Below are 25,874 nucleotides of genomic sequence, written 5' to 3'. Positions count from 1 at the left end.
ATTCATGGACCATTTACTTTAGTTTGGATAGTTATTTGGGCCTGTACACACTGCTGCGCTTGCGCTGCGTTTTTAAAAACGCATGCGTTTTTAAAATCGCAAGGTCTTTTGAAAAAGAATGAAAATCGTGATGACTTGTACACACTGGTGCGATGCGTTTTTAGAAAAACGCAATCGCAGTGCCTGCTGCGCTTTTTTAAGCGCAGCGCTAGAAAAACGCATTAAAAACGCATGCGCTTGCGTTTTTGCCTGCGTTTTTCAGAAGTCAGTATCCCAGAAGACTCTGAAATTTCCTGATTCCTGTTGAAATGTAACTAGAAAAAAAACAAAGGATTCTTTAGCCAATCAGCAATTACAAGAAAAACGCAAACGCATCAAAAACGCATACATACGCATACATACGTCTTTAAAACTACATGCACTTGCAATTTTAAAAACGCATGCGCTTGCGATTTTGCTTGCGTTTTTCAGTGTGTACAGGCCCTTATATACTATTTTAAACGATGTTTCCTTTGTTTCCTCTGCATAATGCCTGCATTCATATTCTCTAATTATTCAATAAAAAGATTATATATATATATATATATATATATATATATAAAGATGGCAATCAGGCAGTTTGATTGAACGTGTGTACGGACCTTAAAGAGACACTAAAGCGAAAAAAAAAATTATGAGATAATTATGTGTAGTACAGCTAAGAAATAAAACATTAGGAGCAGAGACATAGCTCTCATATTGTTTCCAGTACAGGAAGAGTTAAACTCCAGTTGTTATCTATGCAAAAGAGCTTCTCTGATCTCTCCGGCTTTCAAAATCGCAGAGAGCTCTATCTTCTGAAGCTTACTATATCAACTGTCTGACACTGTATTTTGTTTTTCTGCAGAGGAAAGTTAAAAAGTTCATTAGCCTGCTCTGTAAAATCATTTAGAATGCTGAGTGTAATGTGTAAATTGCAAATATTAGAGAATGATGCAATGTTATAAAAAAGAAAAAACTAGCTGAAAATAACAATATGAGAATATTTTCTTTGCTACTAATGTTCTAGTAATTATCCGTACTACACAACCAATTCACTATATCATTTTTTTTATGCTTTAGTGTCTCTTTAACTGCTTGCCGACCGCGTCACGTCAACGGGCGTGGCCGCGGCGGCAGCCCCTGGACCAGCTAACGCTGATTGGCGTAAAGTCCTTGGGGCTCGCAGTGCAGGAGATTGCGCGCACGCTGCGCACATATTTCCTGTTAGTGGGCGGAGCTGAGCTCCGCCTTCAGTCTCCGATCGGCGGTTGCCGCTCGGGAGACTGATAGACGGCGGAATCGCCGTCTAATTACATTGTACAGCGCTGCGATCGGCAGCAGCGCTGTACTGGGGACAGCCATGTGACACGGCTGTCCCCATGGGACACCAGAGAGCGATCGGCTCTCATAGGCAGAAGCCTATGACAGCCGATCACCGTTATTGGCTGGCTGTGGGGTGGGGGGGAGTGAAAAGAGAGAGGAAAAAAATTGGCAGATTTATTAAAAAAAGACAATATTTATACAAAACAAAACAAACAAACACTGGGGGGGGGGGGGGTTAGATCAGACCCCACCAACAGAGAGCTCTGTTAATGGGGAGAAAAGGGGGGAGGAATCACTGGTCTGCTGTGTTGTGCAGCCCTGCAGCTTGGCCTTAAAGCTGCAGTGGCCTTTTTTTAACAAAAATAGCCTGGTCTTTAGGGGGGTAAAGCCCATGGTTCTCAAGAGGTTAAATGGGGTGAGAGAGTGTTTGCTGATTAATAGATTGGACCCTTGTTTACACCATCCTCACACAATTGGGACTTCAAGCTACATACACACATTCAACAAGTGCACAACGTGCAAAAGATTATCCGCACGACACGAACCAAATGACCTGACGCACCGCACGACCTGTATGTCTACACGTCCGGACGGATAAACGACCAACTCATTTACATACTGCGCAGGATAACGGAATGACGGACTACACATTGAAAACAAGTACAAGTCATTTACCAGTTGTTCAAACGACTTGTACACATGGATCAACTGCACAATATCAGGCGACCGTAGGCCAACATAGTTTCGATAGTTGAATCGGGCGCAACGCCTGTTATCGTTTGCTCTTCAAGTCGTTTGCATGTGTTCACACACCTGCTTGTCGCCCAACAGTCTAAAACGGACTAAAGTCGGACGGCAATCAGCTAGTTTTGTGGAGCGTGTGTACGGGCGTACGAGAGGAATCGGCGCAGGATACAGCCGGTATATGGCTGATCCTGCTGCTGCACAAGTTCCCGGTGGCGTTAATTACTATTCCCCCTCCAGGCCGCCATGGATAGTGGGGGATTGAAATGATTTGGCTTCCAGCGATTGCTGGAGGCCGAATTATTGTGTTTTAAAAGTAACTTCAGCTCCGTCTTCTGAAGGCACCGAAGTTACTCCCTGTGCGCCCAAGTCTCCTGCGCTGGATTCACTGTGTTCAGTGTACGGACCTGTAACAGAGGCATTGCAAATTCCAAGTTCGCAAGTTTAGCTGCAAACAGAGAGGATGCAATATAGGCTGAGAAAGAGTTATGGCATTCGATATCATTCATCAGCCTCATACCAGCATAAACAGTTTTTGTCCTTATTTAAAGAGACACTGAAGCGAAAAAAAAAATATGATATAGTGAATTGGTTGTGTACTATGAATAATTACTAGAAGATTAACAGCAAAGAAAATATTCTCATATTTTTATTTTCAGGTATATAGTGTTTTTTCTAACATTGCATCATTCTATAATATGTGCAGATTATACAACATTCAGCATTCAAAATGAGTCATTCAGAGCAGTCTGTGCACTAATGACCTCTCCTCTGGCAGAGAAAAAGAAAACAGTTGAGATAATAAAAGTCAGATAACAGCCCTCTCCAGGACTAAACATAGGCCACATACAGACATCAGACCATAGTCTTTGGAAAATGAAAGATCACAGACCAATCTTACCACCCTTCCTGTAGTATAAGAGCCATACTCTACACAGTCTTTTCTATGGAGCTGAACTCCCCATCAGGAAAAAATCTTGGCAAGATGCTGCGCACACAGATGCTGTACAGACACAAAAGATCTGTTCCTGCAAAAGATCTGTTCCTGCCAAAAATCCATTCATGCAAATTGCAATGATAGTCTATGAGATCTGCAGATCATCATACACACATGATTTAACTGACATTCATCTGCAGATCAGATCCACCAGGATGGATTTTCAGATCTGCAGATCTGCAGATGAATGTCAGTTAAATCATGTGTGTATGATGATCTGCAGATCTCATAGACTATCATTGCAATTTGCAGGAATGGATTTTTGGCAGGAACAGATCTTTTGCAGATACTGATCTTTTGTGTCTGTACAGCATCTGTGTGTGCAGCATCTTGCCAAGATTTTTTCCTGATGTGGAGTTCAGCTCCATAGAAAATACTGTGTAGAGTATGGCTCTTATACTACAGGAAGGGTGGTAAGATTGGTCTGTGATCTTTCATTTTCCAAAGACTATGGTCTGATTTCTGTATGTGGCCTAAGTCGGAGAGTTAATGGCTTGTTTGCATAGAGATAACAACTGGAGTTTCTTAACTCTTCCTGTACTGGAAACAATTAGACTGATGTATCTGATCTTAATGTTTTATTTCTTAGCTGTACTACACATACAAATCATAATATCATAATTTTTTTTCCGCTTCAGTGTCTCTTTAAGCCTTTGTCCACAGCTTTGAACCAATTTATATGTCTTTACAAAAAAAAACACCGTTTTTATCTCTGCTTCAGTGAAGTAAGCAAATGTTCTTCACTTTCAAAATGGTGTGAACACTATTTTTGGATCTATAAAGTGATGCCATCATGATGATCTCATCTATAAATATGGCACTTCTCATTCTACTGCAGATAATTATCAACAAAAGTGACGATCACAGGAAACAGACAAACCCTTAGGAAAGTGGCGATCACAGGAAACAGACAAACCCTTAGGAAAGTGGCGATCACAGGAAACAGACAAACCCTTAGGAAAGTGGCGATCACAGGAAACAGACAAACCCTTATGAAAGTGGCGATCACAGGAAACAGGCAAACCCTTAGGAAAGTGGCGATCACAGGAAACAGGCAAACACTTAGGAAAGTGGCGATCACAGGAAACAGACAAACCCTTAGGAAAGTGGCGATCACAGGAAACAGACAAACCCTTATGAAAGTGGCGATCACAGGAAACAGGCAAACCCTTAGGAAAGTGGCGATCACAGGAAACAGGCAAACACTTAGGAAAGTGGCGATCACAGGAAGCAGACAAACCCTTATGAAAGTGGCGATCACAGGAAACAGACAAACCCTTAGGAAAGTGGCGATCACAGGAAACAGACAAACCCTTAGGAAAGTGGCGATCACAGGAAACAGACAAACCCTTAGGAAAGTGGCGATCACAGGAAACAGACAAACCCTTAGGAAAGTGGCTATCACAGGAAACAGACAAACCCTTAGGAAAGTGGCGATCACAGGAAACAGACAAACCCTTAGGAAAGTGGCGATCACAGGAAACAGACAAACCCTTAGGAAAGTGGCTATCACAGGAAACAGACAAACCCTTAGGAAAGTGGCGATCACAGGAAACAGACAAACCCTTAGGAAAGTGGCGATCACAGGAAACAGACAAACCCTTATGAAAGTGGCGATCACAGGAAACAGAAAACACCCTGAGGCATCACTTCCATAGCACCACCAGAAATAGGCCATCGGGGAATACCGCGTTACTACGTGGTTTTCCCCATTTGGAATTGAGCCAACCAGGAAGTGACACATCCTTGAGGTCACTTCCTGTTTCGGGGTATGCGGAAGTGTACGAAAGCATATTGTAAAAATAAGCTTCTGCACATGCACGCTGCTACGTCGCATCAGTCATTTTTAAAAAATCCCTGCGTCGCCATAGGCTAACGTAACTCAAGGCTGACGCAGATCACCGCAAATCGCCGCAGAAGACGCATGGTAACATAGTTCTGGACCTGTGTCGGGGATGCGTGAAACATCACTTTCGTTGCGTCGGACCGTAATGCGGAATTGCCCAGTGGTGGGGTGTGGTAAAAATACCGCACTGCCCCAGTGTGAAAGGGCCCTGAGGAAAGTGTCGATCACAGGAAACAGGCAATGAAGCAAGTTATTTCGGCGCCCGGCACTGAAGCGCGACATAATACGTATACACAAGCAAACCATTGAAAAATTCAGTCAAGTGACCCCAGACTTAGCATTGCCATGCAATACGCATAAAAAAGGACCCAGAATCTAAATCAGGGCTTAAAGAGGAAATGTAGTGAACATAAAATAATTAATACAATTTCTTATTTTTTATAATATTAATTTATAGATTGTTTAGTCAGTGTTTGCCCATTGTTTTCTTCTCTCTGATTTACAGTCTGAGATTTATCACTGATGGTGACATCTTTAGTTCTGCCAGGTAATCTGTACGGAATGTTCCTAACTGAGCAATGCACAGATGGAGATATTGCTTGCTTGGCAGTTGGGAAAAGCCGTTATTTCCCACAATGCAATGAGGTTTACAGACAGCAAACTGTCAGGACCAAGGCCTTGACATCACACTGTGGGAAAGGTAGTAAACAAAGCAATATCCAGCTGCACCAGATAATTAGGTGAACATAGGAATTTCTTCAATCCAACATCATAGCATACAGAGAAAAGCTCACGCGTATCGGAGCGGAGATGGCTCCTTAGTCATAGCTTGTAACTACATGTATTGCACAGATTATATAGGTAGGTGAACACGCCCATGGGCGTCACCCCAGATCTTAAAGAGATATACACATATATGTAAAATAGTGTGAACCACTACAAATGCATACAAAAGTGCTACTTTATATAGCTACTGCCTGCAGCCTTTTCTTTTTTTACTTGACCCTCTATCTTTGCCTTATAATGGGGGTAGTGGGGTAATTAATAGGTAGGTTTGTATACATTGTATGATATAATGTTATTCCTTTTTAATAGATGATATATGTTTACAATAACCTCGTATATAATTGGATGCATTCTATACATTCTATATGTGGTGCGGTTTTTCTTTGTTTTTACTGCTATATTTGAGGTCTCCCTTTTGTATGCAATTGTAGTGGTTCACACTATTTTAAATATATATGTATATCTCTTTAAGATCTGGGGTGACACCCATGGGCGTGTTCACCTACCTATATAATCTGTGCAATACATGTAGTTGCAAGCTATGACTAAGGAGCCTTCTCCGTTCCGTTACGCGTGAGCTTTTCTCTGTATGCTATGATGTTGGATTGAAGAACAAAGATTTTCCTATTTTTACCTAATCATCTGGTGCAGCGGGATATTCCTTTGTTTACAACTGAAGTTTTGGCTATGATTTTTCTGCTCCCATTTGCCTGGTGAGTGTAGCAGCCTTCTCCTACACCTTGTTTTATACACTATGGAAAAGGTTTCACCACAATATCAGCCACACTTAGTTGATCTATTTGACAAAAAGGTAAAAATTTCTCGTGGGAAAGGGGGTATCAACTACCGATTGCAATAAAGTTCAATACTGGTTTAAAGGGAAGGTTCAGGGAGGGTGGCTAAAAAATAAAAATCAATTTCCACTTACCTGGGGCTTCCTCCAGCCCGTGGCAGGCAGGAGGTGCCCTCGCCGCCGCTCCGCAGGCTCCCGGTGGCCGACCCGACCTGGCCAGGCCGGTGTAATGTCAGATATTGCAGCCCGGAAGCAGCCTTCCTCACTGAGTATTGCGCATGCTCAGTGGGAAGTTAGACATTATTTACCTGAAATATCTCCGCTTCCGCACTACGTACACTCCCGAAATTTTCAGGGGAGGGAGGGGACCCCCAGATCTAGCTCTGTGTCGAATTGCAGCCCCCTAGCCCCGCTAGTTCCCGAGATAGGTTTGCTGCAATCAGTCTCGGGAACCAGCGGGGCTCGGGGGCTGCAATTCGGCACAGAGCTAGATCTGGGGGTCCGCTCCCTCCCCTGAAAATTTCGGGGGTGTACGTGGTGCGGAAGCGGAGATATTTATGACGTTTTACGTGGCTGCACAATTTAATGGGGCGCAGGCTCCAACTGCGCATGTGGGGCTGCAAAACGTGCAGGGCTGCAGTTGCTGACATTACACCGGCTGCCAGGTCGGGCTCTTCTGCGCTCCAAGGCCCGGCACTTCTGCGTCCCACGCCCGGCGCGCTGACGTCAACGGACGTCCTCCGGGCTGTACTGCGCAGGCACCGGACGGAGACCACCGGGAGCCTGCGGAGCGGCGGCGAGGGCACATCCTGCCTGCCACGGGCTGGAGGAAGCCCCAGGTAAGTGGAAATTGATTTTTATTTTTTAGCCACCCTCCCTGAACCTTCCCTTTAAAGTTTAAACTTCCTCTTTAAGAACCTGATTGCACATACTTCATTTCACAGAGGAAGTTAAAGATAGTTGTAAAATGCCCCAACTTTTTGGAGTAATTGCTGATCCGGCTGCTATACAAAATTTCCATCTGTCTTTGAATAAGCCCCCCAAGTCTCCTCTCCTCGCTGCTTCCCCGCCTGGCCGCTATATAATTATGCACTCGCTGACCTGATGAACGCTCTTGTCTTGTAGGTTTGGTATCTGCTGGGATGGGTCTGCTATCTGCAAGCCAAGGCGCCCGTCGAGGAGGAGGAGGCGGCGGCTCTCAAGGACTCTGCCAGGATACATCTACGCAAAGCCAAAAAGGTAGACAGCTGCTGCCCTGCGTATCTTGATCAGCGCCGTCCCCCGTGGCTCACCTGTCATGGCGAGTAAGATCTTCCGTTCTTGGCGTTCTTTCATGAGAAACGTGCGCCAAGCCTGGAATATAGAACACACCTTTACTTTCTTTTTATCCTTTTTTTTTCATTTTTAATTTTTTTTTTTTACATTTTTATTTTTTTTTACATTTTTTTTTTAAGACCGGCGTCTGATGCAGCGAGATATTTATTTGTGTTTGTATTTATGTGTGAATGTGTTTTCATTGTTTGCCGCTGTGAAGTTGAATTTGTTCCTTCTCATTATGATCAAAAAGATTTGAAAAGGGAGACGGCGGAATGTTTTTTTTTTTTTTCTTTTTTTTCTGCAAACAAGAAAGGGATTACTTTCAGCCGTAACAAAATCTTGCTTATCTTTTCCTTTCCACTGAACCGTACTCGCTCGGAAATAGAATACTTTATTATATTTGTTTTATATCAATTTCTTCCTCCTGTTGCGCTCGGCGAGCTTGCCGTTTTAAAAGCTGCGCGGCCGGTTATTGTTTGAGGGATAACCGCGCTGCTCAAGCACCCTTCACAGAACGCTTTGTAACGGAACTGTCACCGGAGCCGCTCAATGTATTTTCACGGAGATTCTCTGGGAAGGAGAATTCCAGGAGAATATGGCCAGTGCAAATGGTCAGTGGGATGCTGATACAGTGGCTTGCAAAAGTATTCGGCCCCCTTGAAGTTTTACGCATTTTGTCACATTACTGCCACAAACATGAATCAATTTTATTGGAATTCCATGTGAAAGACCAATACAAAGTGGTGTACATGAGAGAAGTGGATCGAAAATCATACATCATTCCAAACATTTTTTACAAATAAATAACTGCAAAGTGGGGTGTGCGTAATTATTCGGCCCCCTTTGGTCTGAGTGCAGTCAGTTGCCCATAGACATTGGGCAAAATGAGTGCTAATGACTAAATAGAGTGCACCGGTGTGTAATCTGATGTCAGTACAAATACAACTGCTTTATGACGGCCTCAGAGGTTGTCTAAGAGAACATTGGGAGCAACAACACCATGAAGTCCAAAGAACACACCAGACAGGTCAGGGATAAAGTTATTGAGAAATTTAAAGCAGGCTTAGGCTACAAAAAGATTTCCAAAGCCTTGAACATCCCACGGAGCACTGTTCAAGCGATCATTCAAAAATGGAAGGAGTATGGCACAACTGTAAACCTACCAAGACAAGGCCATCCACCTAAACTCACAGGCCGAACAAGGAGAGCACTGATCAGAAATGCAGTCATTCGGCCCATGGTGACTCTTTACGAGCTGCAGAGATCTACAGCTCAGGTGGGGGAATCTGTCCATAGGACAACTACTAGTCATACACTGCACAAAGTTGGCTCTTATGGACGACTGACAAGAAGAAAGCCATTGTTAACAGAAAAGCATAAGAAGTCCCGTTTGCAGTTTGCCACAAGCCATGTGGGGGACACAGCAAACATGTGGAAGAAGGTGCTCTGGTCAGATGAGACCAAAATGGAACTTTTTGGCCAAAATGTAAAACGCTATGTGTGGCGGAAAACTAATAACACTGCACATCACTCTGAACACACCATTACCACTGTCAAATATGGTGGTGGCAGCATCATGCTCGGGGGGTGCATCTCTTCAGCAGGGACAGGGAAGCTGGTCAGAGTTGATGGGAAGATGGATGGAGCCAAATACAGGGCAAACTTGGAAGAAAACCGCTTGGAGACTGCAAAAGACTTGAGACTGGGGCGGAGGTTCACCTTCCAGCAGGACAATGACCCTAAACATAAAGCCAGTGCAACAATGGAATGGTTTAAAACAAAACATATCTATGTGTTAGAATGGCCCAGTCAAAGTCCAGATCTAAATCCAATCGAGAATCTGTGGCAAGATCTGAAAACTGCTGTTCACAAACGCTGTCCATCTAATCTGACTGAGCTGGAGCTGTTTTGCAAAGAAGAATGGGCAAGGATTTCAGTCTCTAGATGTGCAAAGCTGGTAGAGACATACCCTAAAAGACTGGCAGCTGTAATTGCAGCAAAAGGTGGTTCTACAAAGTATTGACTCAGGGGGCCGAATAATTACGCACACCCCACTTTGCAGTTATTTATTTGTAAAAAATGTTTGGAATCATGTATGATTTTCGTTCCACTTCTCACGTGTACACCACTTTGTATTGGTCTTTCACGTGGAATTGCAATAGAATCGATTCATGTTTGTGGCAGTAATGTGACAAAATGTGGAAAACTTCAAGGGGGCCGAATACTTTTGCAAGCCAGTGTAATTCAAGGCTTGCATCGGTGGTGGCTCCAGCTTCAATTTTTTTGTGGGGGAACAAAGAGGGCACAATGGCTGGCTGGTGGGGCCCATTTGGGTAATCAAAAGCAATGCTTGTATAGTGAACGTTGTTCAAAAATCATAGGAACCAAATGTAAATATCAAAAACAGAACTCAGAAGATTTTGAGCAGAGCATATTGTCCAAATTATGGTGCATAATGGAAGAAAAGTTACATACACATGTACTTGGCTAGTTGGATGGAATGTTTTAATTCTCACTCGCTAGCAAGCTACTCCTGTGAGGACAGATCACAGACAAATTATTCCAGCCCCCCCAGCCTGTGTCTGACAACTCTCACAAGCAAGGGGAGGGGGAAGAGGCAGATGGGAGATAAACACTGTGTGTGTGATCCCTTATCTTAGTAGCGAAGCATTGCTGCAGACTAGAGCTTGTATTTTGCAGTCATGAATTTTTAAATCAGGATAATACCATTTATTGGCTAATTAACACGAAAAACAGTGAGCTTTCAGCTAGTAAGCCTTTTTCAGACTCTATTCCAGTTAACCGACAATGTTAGAACATACCACAAGGTGGTAGGGAGAATTTGTTTACAAATGTAAGTGTTACTCCGATACAATAATTATTAGGGATATTGCAAGGATTGTGAGGTATTTATGGTAAATAGATAAGACCCTTGATTTACTTAATGCCTACATAGACTCAGGCTGACATGAAGAGTTTTTTACATACCCTGTCCTATTCAGTGTACACTGCTGGAGCCTGGAAACATTTAACTGTATGTTACTGAGCAGAGGGGGGCACACTAAGGGGGGCACCTCTCTGTTTATAAGATTAAAAGCTTATCAGCTTATTCGTTTTATGCATTGGTAATCTCCACCCTTGTTTTAAGTGTACATTCTACAGTGCCTCTTTAAAACATGTAAATGCTGTCAAATGACAAGCAGGCTACTGGGCCAATCAGAGTGCGGGGATCACGTCCTTTATAGTGATTGTATGCGAAGGGGCACAGGCCAGGAGGAGAGGAGTGCTTCCTATTAGCATAAAGGAGGCTTAACCACTTGACGACCAGGGTAATTTTCAGTGATCGGTGCTGCGTGGGCTCTCCAGCCCGCAGCACCGATCAGGAGTGCAGCAGGGCGATCAGACTTCACCCCCTTTTTTCCCCACTAGGGGGATGTCCTGCTGGGGGGGTCTGATCGCCGCCGGCTGCTTGCGCTTGCGGGGGGGGGGGGGCTCTTCAAAGCTCCCCTCCGCAGTGCTTCCTGGCCTCCTTCCCCTTCCCTCCCTCTCCCTCCCCCTGTGAGCGGCGCAGGACGGAGTTCGCTCCTGCGCCTGATAGGATAGGCTTCTGCCTATCAGATGCCGGCGATCCCCGAGGATCCCCGGGGATCGCCGATCTACGTGTGATGTAAACAGCGGGGATTTCTTCCCCGCGTGTTTACATTTTGCCGGCGAGCTGCGATCGGCGGCTCTCCGGCTGTTCTCGGAGACACCCTCCGTGAACTGACATGGAAAGGCCGCTCGATCGAGCGGCCTATTCCATGGTAGCCCGCAGACGACCAGTTTACGCCAATCGGCGTTAGCTGGTCGTCAAGAGGTTAAGTTAAAGAGGAACTCCAATGAAAATAATGCAATAAAAAAGTGCTTAATATTTGCAATAATTATGTATAAATGATTTAGTCAGTGTTTGCCCATTGTAAAATCTTTCCTTTCCCTGATTTACATTCTGACATTTGTCACATGGTGACATTTTTACTGCTGGCAGGTGATGTCAGTGGAAGGAGATGCTGCTTGCTTTTTTGGCAGTTGGAAACAGCTGTTATTTCCCACAATACAACAAGGCTTCCACAGTGTGATGTCAGGACCTCAGAGCTGTGAGGCGCTGACATCACACTGTGGGAGGGGTTTCACCACAATATCAGCCATACAGAGCCCCCTGACGATCCGTTTGAGAAAAGGAAAAGATTTCTCATGGGAAAGGGGGTATCAGCTACTGATTGGGATGATCAATTCTTGGTTATGGTTTCTCTTTCATAGCACTAACCGCAGCATATTATGCACTCCTATGGTTACGTGCGATATGCGGCTAATAGCGCGCATAGAGTGCAGCACATTACATTAAAGCATGCTGTGAAAATAGCGTGAATAACAGGAGGTTACTTGCGCTATTTTCTTTAGTGAATCAACCCTATACTTTTTGTAGAGCCACTCATGTGGTTTTGAAGACCTGATAGCTGATGAAGTGGGTTTGCCTTTAAAACAGCATGCACCCAATTTAACAGGCGCTGCTATTAAATGCATATTCTGCTTACAATAGCTATCAGACGGTATATTTAGAACTGTGCATAAGCTTTGAAAAGTGCATTTACGGTGTCTTTTTTTCACTATTCACAGTAAATGAGCGTTAGGTTCACAGGGGCCATGACACAGTGTTCACCTCTCCCCCATTCTTCCACCATCAGTCAGACAGACGACATCTTTCTAGACTCTAATTGACAGACAGTGACTGTAGGAACGCTAAGCGCTTCCTGCAGTGTCCCCCACCCACTCCTCCCAACACACACACACACACACACACACACACACACACACACACACACACACACACACACAGGCACACACACACACAGACACACAGACACACACACACACACACACACACCACACACACACACACACACAACACACACACACACACAGACACACAAACACACACACACACCACACACACACACACACACACACACACACCGTCCCCCTGTATAGGGGCTTCCAATCCCTGACATCCGCGATGTGAATCACACACAAACAAGCCACACTGATACACTGTAGCTCTTAAGAGTCCCGCAGGTAGATCATTAACATATAAATGGTTTGCAGTTAATTTGTGGCTATAAATAAGCCGGTCTTCTCTCTCTTCTTGCGAAGCAGCGTGGCTTCCTGCCTCCTGAAAGATGTTGTCAGTCAAGTACGCCGAATTTCAAGAGTGGATCTTGCCGGGGATTGAGTCTCTCGCTTAACATACAGATAGGGCGAACACTTGAGATTCCGGCAAACCATTTAAATTGTATGAGCTGTAAATCCTTGTGTTATTCCCGGCAACTTTACCTAATGCCACAAATGCATTGATGTAGGCCAAGGCGCGGTGTTCTCCTACGACGGCGATACCGGAGGAAAGCCGGATTTCTGCCTAGACCACCTTGGGCATAGCCCAGAGGTGCTACTGCCCCAGACAAAGCTGCACATGCAAACAGGGATGGATTTATGGAAAGCTAACAAGGGCCCGGGCCTTGAGTGGCAACTGACCAAGGGGGCGGCTGGACGTGGAAAAACGATTGCTGCATGTAGAAGAACAGGCTGCAAATAGAATCAAGAGGTTGCTAATAAGGAGCTACACATGGAAATAGGAAGCTGCTGCCCAAGGGACCTATAGAGAACTGAAGGGGCTGCTGTACATTAAAGTCAGACTTGGAAAAGGAGACTTCACAAGGAATGGGGGGGTGCTGTACATGGAAGGGGAGCTGCAAGAAAGTTGGCCTAGGAGCAGAGACAGTATAAATCTGGCCTTGGGTGCAAATGGGGGGGGGGGGAGTATTTGCTGATGCACGCTGTAACTACATATGGAATGGCGGATACTACTACGCAGGAAAGTGGCTTAATAAGGAAGCGGAGCTGCTATATGTGGAAAAGGAGGCATAGGCAAACTGGGCAGAGGCTTAGGGTGACACATAAAGGAGAGGGCACCTCTGACAGAGCTATGACTAGCACACTGTGTGCGTTATGGAGTTCTTATACACAACTGGTAGTGCCATTACAAAAGGGATGTATGATAATTTTTCACCTAAATGGGGAGAATCCTGTTCACAGCTCCTGTCCCACATCATACATAGATAAACTACTTACCACCCTCAACTGTCTGCTCCAATTAGCCTGGTGATGTCTACCTTAACTCCTAATCTCATCTCAGTCACAGCTCCAAGACTTTTTTAGAGTTGCTTGCAATCTCTGGAATGCACTCCCTCATCCTGTTTGGCTTGCTTCTACATTCAAAATATTCAAACTGGCTCTCTAGACTCCTCTTTGGTTACTATTTAAAAAGGAGCTGTCAGGCATACTATCTCAGAAAAACCCCACATATATAAGTAGATAAATACTTGCTCTACTTCCATAACATATACAGTGTATATTGCACTGTCCCGTTTTGATTTTAGTGATTTTTCTACAGCACAAAAAGAAAAAAATCCTTCTTAGCATTCCCCATTTTAACTGTGGATATTTTGAAGCCAATCCTGATGTCATTTCCTCCCTTACTCTCCTCTGCCTGATTGTGTATGCCAGGGTCAGGGCCGGGTCAACAAACTTCAGGCTGCTGGAGGGCCACTACATGCATAAAATGATGTTGAAAAACATTACATTGAATCTAGGTATTGATTCCCCCAATCATGCCTGGAGGAGAAATCCCAGCAGCAGCCAATCAGTCATGTGGCACCCAAAGAACATCTTTGTGCACCAGTGAAGCATACCCAGGTGACAACCTGCCAACCAGTTGGAAAGCAGTGTCACCTGACGCAGAATTGGAAGCCAGTGAATGACTGCTCGCTGTAGTATGTGGATGAGTGGAGCCAGCACTGCTATTCTATATGTGGGCCGAGGATATTTAAAGGTGCAGTGAGCCACATCTATAAGTTATACATTTTGTGTTTGGGGGCCTGTGAAAAAGCCTTGGTGGGCCGCATTTGGCCCACGGGCTGTAGTTTGAGGACCACTGGTGTATGCATTGCCCGCCCTACACTATAGAAAGTGCATTGTCTCAGCATGAGAAATATTGGCCAATCAGAGAGGAACAGAGGTGTGGGAGGGAAAAACAGGAGGGAAAGAGGCTTCAGACAATCAGGCTGCATTAGTTACATCTGAGGGGAAAGCAGAGAATCAAAAAAAGACAACCCAGCATGCCCCGTAACTTCCTTTGTGCAGCAACGTACCATATAAGAGTCAGGTAAACTGGGGAATGATCATTTATCAACAAGAAAAGTAATAGTGATTTTAACTTTTGGATTGCCTGGTTAGCATCCTTATTACTTGTTTACCAGATAAAAATAAAGAATTGATTTTTGTTTTTATGCCCGACATTTACCCTTTAACTAGAGTCCAATTTCCCCTTCCCAGCGTATCTTATGCTGGGTACACACAATGCGTTTTTCGGTCGATTTTCCGATTTTGGATTTGATTTTCCGATCGATTCCCGATTAGATTCTGTTATCTTTTTTTTTTATCTATTTCCATTCACTTCTATGAGAAATCGATCAGAAAATCGACCCGAAAATAAGAAAGGACATGTTGGAAATTATCAATCGAACCATCTATCTAACACTAAATTGTATGGTGTGTACCTAGCATAATACTACTCTCCGCTTAGCATGGAGACTGGATTTGGCAGAATTATCACTTCCATTTATTATGTTAATGTCACGATCTCACCTCAGTCTGGTTCCAGCAGCATGTCGGTGGTCTCCAGGAGCGGGTGCAGATGCTCGGCTCCCGGCGTGCCAATGGCGTCTCTAAAAGTCATGCGGGCTCGCGAGGAAAGGCTTCCTCTGGTGTTGCTAGGCAACATGTTAGACACCTGCCGTACGTTTTCAGGCGTCATCACTGAAGCAGGAAGTGATTGACTAATGCATAGTCAACCACTAGAGGCAGGCTGAGCGTCCCATTGGCCAGCTGACGGAGTGGAATTTCTTGATTGGTTGCTGCCAGTATTTGAACCTGGATGGCATATTTGTTAGATGCCTGTGATAGCCTTAAAGGACACCCGAGGTGAAAATAAACTGATAAGGTAAACAATTGCATCTATCCTCCTTCTCCTAGAAATGACTTTTTTAGATATCCCACAGTTGTATTTTATATTTAAATCTTGTTTTTAAGTTTTTTTCTGTTTCATTGTTTCTGTTCAATGACACATTCATTGAAGCATGCTAGAGCTAAAATCTATGAACCATTGATCCTTTCTGTCTTTTTCCTGGTCTGAGTAGCCATTTTCTACTAGGAAAGTGTCTTATGACTGTAATTCCTTATCACTGAGGGTTACACCGCAGTCTGACCCAGTCCTGACTCAGACAGGAACTGCCACTTACATACCTGATTTTTAAACCTTCCAGGCAGAGAAAGAAAAAAAAAGGAACACCGCATATTTATTAGTGTGCTTGGCACTGTACATACGCATTTCTATCTCATCACATTACATGTCACCTCGGGTATCCTTTAACCACTTGAGGACCTAGGGCTTTCTACCCCTTAAGGACCGGCCACTTTTTTTCCATTCAGACCACTGCAGCTTTCACGGTTTATTGCTCGCTCATACAACCTACCACCTAAATGAATTTTGGCTCCTTTTCTTGTCACTAATAAAGCTTTCTTTTGGTGCTATTTAATTGCTCCTGCGATTTTTACTTTTTATTATATTCAGCAAAAAAGACATGAATTTTGGCAAAAAAATGATTTCTTTAACTTTCTGTGCTGACAGTTTTCAAATAAAGTAAAATTTCTGTATACATGCAGCGCGAAAAATGTGGACAAACATGTTTTTGATAAAAAAAACCCCATTCAGCGTATATTTATTGGTTTGGGTAAAAGTTATAGCGTTTACAAACTATGGTGCAAAAAGTGAATTTTCCCATTTTCAAGCATCTATGACTTTTCTGACCCCCTGTCATGTTTCATGAGGGGCTAGAATTCCAGGATAGTATAAATACCCCCCAAATGACCCCATTTTGGAAAGAAGACATCCCAAAGTATTCACTGAGAGGCATAGTGAGTTCATAGAAGATATTATTTTTTGTCACAAGTAAGCGGAAAATGACACTTTGTGAGGGAAAAAAAAAAAAAAAAAAGTTTCCATTTCTTCTAACTTGCACCAAAAAAAAATGAAATCTGCCACAGACTCACCATACCCCTCTCTGAATACCTTGAAGGGTCTACTTTCCAAAATGGGGTCATTTGTGGGGTGTGTTTACTGTCCTGACATTTTGGGGGGTGCTAAATTGTAAGCACCCCTGTAAAGCCTAAAGGTGCTCATTGGACTTTGGACCCCTTAGCGCAGTTAGGCTGCAAAAAAGTGCCACACATGTGGTATTGCCGTACTCAGGAGAAGTAGTGTAATGTGTTTTGGGGTGTATTTTTACACATACCCATGCTGGGTGGGAGAAATATCTCTGTAAATGACAATTTGTTAATTTTTTTTACACACAATTGTCCATTTACAGAGATATTTCTCCCACTCAGCATGGGTATGTGTAAAAATACACCACAAAACACATTATACTACTTCTCCTGAGTACGGCGATACCACATGTGTGGCACTTTTTTGCACCCTAACTGCGCTAAAGGGCCCAAAGTCCAATGAGTACCTTTAGGATTTCACAGGTCATTTTGAGAAATTTCGTTTCAAGACTACTCCTCACGGTTTAGGGCCCCTAAAATGCCAGGGCAGTATAGGAACCCCACAAATGACCCCATTTTAGAAAGAAGACACCCCAAGGTATTCCGTTAGGAGTATGGCGAGTTCATAGAAGATTTTATTTTTTGTCACAAGTTAGCGGAAAATGACACTTTGTGAAAAAACACAATTAAAATCAATTTCCGCTAACTTTTGACAAAAAATAAAATCTTCTATGAACTCACCATACTCCTAACGGAATACCTTGGGGTGTCTTCTTTCTAAAATGGGGTCATTTGTGGGGTTCCTATACTGCCCTGGCATTTTAGGGGCCCTAAACCGTGAGGAGTAGTCTTGAAACGAAATTTCTCAAAATGACCTGTGAAATCCTAAAGGTACTCATTGGACTTTGGGCCCTTTAGCGCAGTTAGGGTGCAAAAAAGTGCCACACATGTGGTATCGCCATACTCGGGAGAAGTAGTACAATGTGTTTTGGGGTGTATTTTTACACATACCCATGCTGGGTGGGAGAAATACCTCTGTAAATGGACAATTGTGTGTAAAAAAATCAAAAGATTGTCATTTACAGAGGTATTTCTCCCACCCAGCATGGGTATGTGTAAAAATACACCCCAAAACACATTGTACTACTTCTCCCGAGTACGGCGATACCACATGTGTGGCACTTTTTTGCACCCTAACTGCACTAAGGGGCCCAAAGTCCAATGAGTACCTTTAGGATTTCACAGGTCATTTTTGTTTCAAGACTACTCCTCACGGTTTAGGGCCCCTAAAATGCCAGGGCAGTATAGGAACCCCACTAATGACCCCATTTTAGAAAGAAGACACCCCAAGGTATTCCGTTAGGAGTATGGTGAGTTCATAGAAGTTTTTATTTTTTTGTCACAAGTTAGCGGAAATTGATTTTAATAGTTTTTTTTCACAAAGTGTCATTTTCCGCTAACTTGTGACAAAAAATAAAATCTTCTATGAACTCACCATACTCCGTACGGAATACCTTTGGGTGTCTTCTTTCTAGAATGGGGTCATTTGTGGGGTTCCTATACTGCCCTGGCATTTTAGGGGCCCTAAACCGTGAGGAGTAGTCTTGAAACCAAATGTCGCAAAATGACCTGTGAAATCCTAAAGGTACTCATTGGACTTTGGGCCCCTTAGCGTACTTAGGGTGTAAAAAAGTGCCACACATGTGGTACCGCTGTACTCAGGAGAAGTAGTATAATGCGTTTTGGGGTGTATTTTTACACATACCCATGCTAAGTGGGAGAAATATCTCTGTAAATGACAATTGTTTGATTTTTTTTACACACAATTGTCCATTTACATAGAAATTTCTCCCACCCAGCATGGGTATGTGTAAAAATACACCCCAAAACACATTATACTACTTTTCCTGAGTACGGCGGTACCACATGTGTGACACTTTTTTGCAGCCTAGGTGCGCTAAGGGGCCCAACGTCCTATTCACAGGTCATTTTGAAGCATTTGTTTTCTAGACTACTCCTCGCGGTTTAGGGCCCCTAAAATGCCAGGGCAGTATAGGAACCCCACAAGTGACCCCATTTTAGAAAGAAGACACCCCAAGGTATTCCGTTAGGTGTATGGCGAGTTCATAGAAGATTTTATTTTTTGTCACAAGTTAGTGAAAAATGACACTTTGTGAAAAAAAACCAATAAAAATTAATTTCCGCTAACTTTTGACAAAAAATTAAATCTTCTATGAACTCGTCATACACCTAGCATAATACCTTGGGGTGTCTTTTTTTTCTAAAATGGGGTCACTTGTGGGGTTCCTATACCGCCCTGGCATTTTACAGGCCCAAAACCGTGAGTAGTCTGGAAACCAAATGTCTCAAAATGACTGTTCAGGGGTATAAGCATCTGCAAATTTTGATGACAGGTGGTCTATGAGGGGGCGAATTTTGTGGAACCGGTCATAAGCAGGGTGGCCTTTTAGATGACAGGTTGTATTGGGCCTGATCTGATGGATAGGAGTGCTAGGGGGGTGACAGGAGGTGATTGATGGGTGTCTCAGGGGGTGGTTAGAGGGGAAAATAGATGCAATCCATGCACTGGGGAGGTGATCGGAAGGGGGTCTGAGGGTTTGGCCGAGTGATCAGGAGCCCACACGGGGCAAATTGGGGCCTGATCTGATGGGTAGGTGTGCTAGGGGGTGACAGGAGGTGATTGATGGGTGTCTCAAGGTGTGATTAGAGGGGGGAATGGATGCAAGCAATGCACTGGCGAGGTGATCAGGGCTGGGGTCTGAGGGCATTCTGAGGGTGTGGGCGGGTGATTGAGTGCCCTAGGGGCAGATAGGGGTCTAATCTGATAGGTAGCAGTGACAGGGGGTGATTGATGGGTAATTAGTGGGTGTTTAGGGTAGAGAATAGATGGAAACACTGCGTTTGGGGTTGATCTGATGTCGGATCTGCGGGCGATCTATTGGTGTGGGTGGGTGATCAGTTTGCCCGCAAGGGGCAGGTTAGGGGCTGATTGATGGGTGGCAGTGACAGCGGGTGATTGATGGGTGGCAGTGACAGGGGGTGATTGATGGGTGGCAGTGACAGGGGGTGATTGATGGGTGATTGATAGGTGATTGACAGGTAATCAGTGGGTTATTACAGGGGAGAACAGATGTAAATATTGCACTGGCGAATTGATAAGGGGGGGTCTGAGGGCAATCTGAGCGTGTAGGCGGTCGATTGGGTGCCCGCAAGGGGCAGATTAGGGTCTGATCTGATAGGTAACAGTGACAGGTGGTGATAGGGAGTGATTGATGGGTGATTGATGGGTAATTAGTGGGTGTTTAGAGGAGAGAATAGATGGAAACACTGCGCTTGGGTGGTGATCTGATGTCGGATCTGCGGGCGATCTATTGGTGTGGGTGGGTGATCAGATTGCCCGCAAGGGGCAGGTTAGGGGCTGATTGTTGGGTGGCAGTGACAGGGGGTGAGTGATGGGTGATAGGTGATTGGCAGGTGATTGACAGGTGATCAGTGGGTTATTACAGGGAAGGACAGATGTAATTAATGCACTGGCGAATTGATAAGGGGGGGGGGGGTCTGAGGGCAATCTGAGCGTGTGGGCGGGTGATTGGGTGCCCGCAAGGGGCAGATTAGGGTCTGATCTGATAGGTAACAGTGACAGGTGGTGATAGGGGGTGATTGATGGGTAATTAGTGGGTGTTTAGAGAAGATAACAGATGTAAACGATACATTTGGGAGGTAATCTGACGGCGGGTTTGCGGGCGATCTAATGGTGTGGGTGGGTGATCAGATTGCCCGCAAGGGGCAGGTTAGGGGCTGATTGATGGGTGGCAGTGACAGGGGGTGACAGGGGGTGATTGATGGGTGATAGGTGATTGGCAGGTGATTGACAGGTGATCAGTGGGTTATTACAGGGAAGAACAGATGTAATTAATGCACTGGTGAATTGATAAGGGGGGGTCAGAGGGCAATCTGAGCGTGTGGGCGGGTGATTGGGTGCCCGCAAGGGGCAGATTAGGGTCTGATCTGATAGGTAAAAGTGACAAGTGGTGATAGGGGGTGATTGATGGGTGATTGATGGGTAATTAGTGGGTGTTTAGAGGAGAGAATAGATGTAAACAATGGATTTGGGAGGTGATCTGATGTCGGATCTGTGGGCGATCTATTGGTGTGGGGGGATGATCAGATTGCCCGCAAGGGGCAGGTTAGGGGCTGATTGATGGGTGGCAGTGACAGGGGGTGATTGACGGGTGATTGATGGGTGATTGACGGGTGATTGACAGGTGATTGACAGGTGATCAGGGGGATAGATGCATACAGTAAACAGGGGGGGGGGTGGTCTGGGGGGGGGGGGGTCTGGGGAGAATCTGAGGGGTGGGGGGTGATCAGGAGGGGGCAGGGAGCAGGGGGGGGGATAAAAAAAAAAATAGCGTTGACAGATAGTGACAGGGAGTGATTGATGGGTGATTAGGGGGGTGATTGGGTGCAAACAGGGGTCTGGGGGGTGGGCAGGGGGGGGGTCTGATGGGTGCTGTGGGCGATCTGGGGCAGGGGGGGGAGAAATCAGTGTGCTTGGGTGCAGACTAGAGTGGCTGCAGCCTGCCCTGGTGGTCCCTCGGACACTGGGACCACCAGGGCAGGAGGCAGCCTGTATAATACACTTTGTAAACATTACAAAGTGTATTATACACTTTGTATGCGGCGATCGCGGGGTTAACATCCCGCCGGCGCTTCCGTATAGCCGGCGGGATGTTGCGGCGAGCGAGCGGTGACAGGCGCCGGCGGAGGATCGCGTCACGGATGACGCGATCGCTCCGCCCATGCCCTTAAATGGACCGCCGCCTCTGTGGGTGAGGCCGTCCTGAAGGGCTCCACTTCCCCGCCGCCCCTGTGTAGTGGGCGGTCGGGAAGTGGTTAAGTCGCTAGAGCTATGCAAAGAGCCCCATGCAAAGTTCTTTCTCAGTCCAGGTGAGTTGCACTTCCGATGGAGCAAGAAACTGCACTACTGTTGGAAGCTGTGACCATCTCATCCAAAACTTACATAAAAGTTTTATTCTAACTCACACTCTCAGGTGATCACATATTCCCTTTAAGCAGTTTGGGAAGTCGTCTGCTGAATTTCGTTTCCTAGCACGACTCTTCCAGCTGTCTTATGTGTGATGGCAGCTTCTCCAAAAAATAACGAGCCTAGAAGACCAATCCAAAAATAGTCATTTATTTCTGTCTGGCATCAATGGGCTGTACGGCTATAACACTTCTATAAATTAACAATGCAGCGTATTAAGTAGTAGAGTCACTGTGTAATCCCGCAGATTATAGTCTTAAAACCTGATATCTGGAATTGAAAACTTTTTCAGCTTATATATGCATTTTAAAGCTCCAGTTCAAACTCCTATTATTTTTATGCACATGACCCCAACTTTACATTCATTAGTGATGTACAAATCTTTGTACATTGCACATTTGTACTTTTTGTGATGAATATATTGAAAGTACCTACTTGGCTTCATCCAGTAGCTTATAATTGACAGGTGAGTGGGAGTTCCTTCCCCAGCACAGCACAGATCACGTGACCCAGGCCACTTCCTCCCACTGCTGATCTTGTCCGCACAAAACTTTGATACGTTTCACACAATGGGCTAAATTCACTAAACATCGGTAAGATTTTTTTGTTGCTCACACTGACTGTGTAGGGTACATTGTGCAATCAGCACATACTGTGTTACCTGGGTAATGTGCACCACCACAATCTTACTGATTAGTAAATTTGGCCAATAAATTTGGACCAATATGCGTTAAAACAAGCTTTATACGGTATACATCAATAAAAGGTTAAATAACTCCCTTATCCATACAGAGGCTGATGCAAGCTGCATAGGGTTCATTAAAGTCACACTGAAACGAAAAAAGAAAAACGTATGATATAATGAATTGTATGTGTAGTACGGATAAGGAATAGAACATTAGTAGCAAAGAAAAGTGTCTCATTTTTATTTTAAGTTATACAGCTTTTTTTTAATAACATTGCATCATTCTCTAATATTTCCTGTTTACAAACTACACTCTGCATTTTAAGCTGTAAAATAGAGCAGGGCTTATGACCCTTTGAACTTCTCTGCAGTAAAATGATATCTGAAGTTGTCTTTCACTGTTTCTTTGATGTACAAGTGCTTCAGGAAATAGCACTGTAGATGACTAAATTAGTTGGAGAGCTCAGAGCAACTATTTTGCATAGATAACAAGTGAAGTCTTTTAACTCTTCATGTACTGGAAACAACATGAGACTCATTCCTTTGCTACTAATGTTCTATTTCTTAGCAGTGCTATATACTGTATACAATTCATTATATCATAAGTTTATTTTTACTTCAGATTCCCTTTAAGGGATGCGTGAGTAGAATCGTCATGGACATTAATTGCCATTGGGGCTGATGCATAAAGTCTAGTCCTGCCTCTCCAGCTATTGCTTATCTTTCTAAGCCTCCTATGTTCCGTTCATCCTCTGCAGGGCCAGCAGCAACTGTACCGCAGATTGATGTATTGCTTATGGGAAATTGCAGGTAGCCAGCACGTTCCATTTAGTGCGCTGCCTTTGCAACGCATAACAATAGCATTATTGTGAATTATGCTAAACGTGTTATCTGTGGTCCGCTAGAAGGCTAAACTCAAATGTAATAGAACAGAACTTTGAGACGTTACTCATACAGCTCCCTCTCTACCATCAAAGCCTCCAACTGTGTTCTGCAGATTGTACGATCTTATGTGGCAAACCAACGCCACAAGTTAAATGCAATCTGTTCAGGATTCTCAGACAAGAAAGGGGATTTAAAGTGGATCCGAGATAAACTTTTACTCATTGCATAATTGTGCTCCTTTCATATAGTACATTATAGAGCATTCCTCGAACCAAATACTTTTTTAAATGATTTTAATACCCTAATTCTCTAATTCTCTATAAACTAAACAAGCCTCGCCCACAGCTCCTCCAGCACCTAGGCTGAGACACCAAAGTGTGCCCCCCTCCCCCATCCCTTCCACCCCAGCCATCACACACCGGGTGCTGTTAGAGTAAGAGGTGCCCCAGGGCCCCCAACCCCCCCTAACACCTTAATCTCCAGTTATCTGGCTTGCAGTCACTGCCATGTATCCCCTTTACTTATTTCTCTCTGCCTCAAACACAATACGGGAATGATAGCTGAGTGAGTTGTTTGCCCCTCCTACACTGCGCCCTGAGGCTGGAGCCTCTAATGCCTCTGCCTCGGCCGGCCCTGTGTGTCTCTAATACTTTTAGCCATAGAACATGAACAAGAATATGCAGATCAGGTTCTGACTCAGCTGACTTGGGTTTTACTGTATTAGCCATATGCTTGTTCCAGGGTTTTGACTCACACCCTTTGTATGCCAGGACTGCCAGGCAACTGGCATTGTTTTCAAGGAAAGAACATGGTAGCCTCCATATCATGCTCATCTTCCCTTTAAAGTGAACCAGAGACGAAGCACCCTCATGTGTTTACCATATATATCAGTGGGAACATTAGAGAAAACACCTACCTTGGTTTCTGTTTCATTCTGCACTGCACAGCTTGCTTCTAATCAGCCCTGATAAAATCCCCGACTGAGCATTCAGTCTGGCTTTGCTATAATGCCTCAGCTATAATGATTCCTGAGCAGAGCCAGCAGGGGGCAGGCTTGGACTTGAAAAGACATGAGGGAACACAGACTCCGCTATAAATATTCCTGAGCAAAGCCAGACTGTGCTCAGTCGGGTATTTTATCAGGGCTGATTAGAAGCAAACTGTGCAGTGCAGAATGAAACAGAAAGCAAGGTAGGTGTTTTCTCTAATGTTCCCACTGATATATATGTATATATGGTAAAATACATGAGGGTGCTTCGTCTCTGGTTCACTTTAAGGAGGCTCATTTGATCAGTTTGATAAGGTGATCAATTAGTAAGGCTTTCATTTACTGCAATCACTTCCTGCTTTTGTTAAAGGAACTCTGCAGTAGTGTGGCGGGCCTGGGTCGCCGAGCTTCCAAAAGTGACGGTCATAGGCAAGTAATCACAAGTGTAATTTAATCTCTCAGCTGTGTCCACACAGAAATTCGTCAGTCCTCAGCAGACACAGCTAATAGGTAAACACAGGATGTTAACCCTTTGTCTGCTCCCACGAAAGCAGGAAGTAGACACACTGCAGATTTACTGCAGGAGTTCTGTAAGCTGTAACCAATCATTTATTTTTGTTTAAAGAGTATTCTGCTGTTGCTTATCTTGTAGAGCAGAGAGGAAGTTCTGAGTTCAGGTCCAGGGGAAGTGAAGTAAGAGGTATACGGAGGCTGCTATATATATATTTCCTTTTAAACAATACCAGTTGCCTGGCAGCCCTGCTGGTCTATTTCTCTGCAGTAGTATCTGAATAACACCAGAAACAAGCATGCAGCTAGTCTTATCAGATCTGACTTTAATGTCAGAAACACCTCATCTGCTGCATGCTTGTTCAGGGGCTATGGCTAATAGTATTAGAGGCAGAGGATCAGCAGGGCTGCCAGGCAACTGGTATTGATTAAAAGGAAACAGGGGCGTAACAATAGGCCCTGCAGCGCCTGCGCCCGCGGGGGGCCCGCAGGGGCCCGCTCGGGGCCGTTTTTTGGGGGCTGGAGGGGTGGCAGCATGAGGGGAAAGCCTTGCCCATAGTCGGCGGGGAGAGGGGAAGTTCCCCCCTCTCCCTCACCTCGGGGCTCTCCCCTCTGCGCCCCCCTCCAGCTAGTGAATGTGTGTGGGCAGCGGGCAGCAGCGGCGGCGGGATACATACCTTCTTCCTTGCGTTCCATCGCCGCCTTCTCGCTCTAGC

The 25,874-nt window shown here is 44.7% G+C and overlaps 1 protein-coding gene across 2 annotated transcripts in view; it reads left to right on the top strand.

Annotated features, from left to right (window-relative positions):
* LOC137518126 (uncharacterized) overlaps nucleotides 1–25,874 on the top strand; it is a 716,045-nt gene that overhangs the window by 599,045 nt on the left and 91,126 nt on the right. For both annotated transcript variants that reach the window (XM_068235497.1, XM_068235496.1), the window contains exon 10: nucleotides 7,636–7,749. In XM_068235497.1, coding sequence (XP_068091598.1) covers nucleotides 7,636–7,749 — 114 coding nt within the window. The remainder of the gene's footprint in view (nucleotides 1–7,635; nucleotides 7,750–25,874) is intronic.

This window comes from Hyperolius riggenbachi, chromosome 5, assembly GCF_040937935.1.
Source record: "Hyperolius riggenbachi isolate aHypRig1 chromosome 5, aHypRig1.pri, whole genome shotgun sequence".
In the NCBI taxonomy this organism is placed as follows: Eukaryota; Metazoa; Chordata; class Amphibia; order Anura; family Hyperoliidae; genus Hyperolius; species Hyperolius riggenbachi.
Note: the sequence above shows the minus strand (reverse complement) of the source record. Positions and strands in the feature narration are given on the sequence as shown.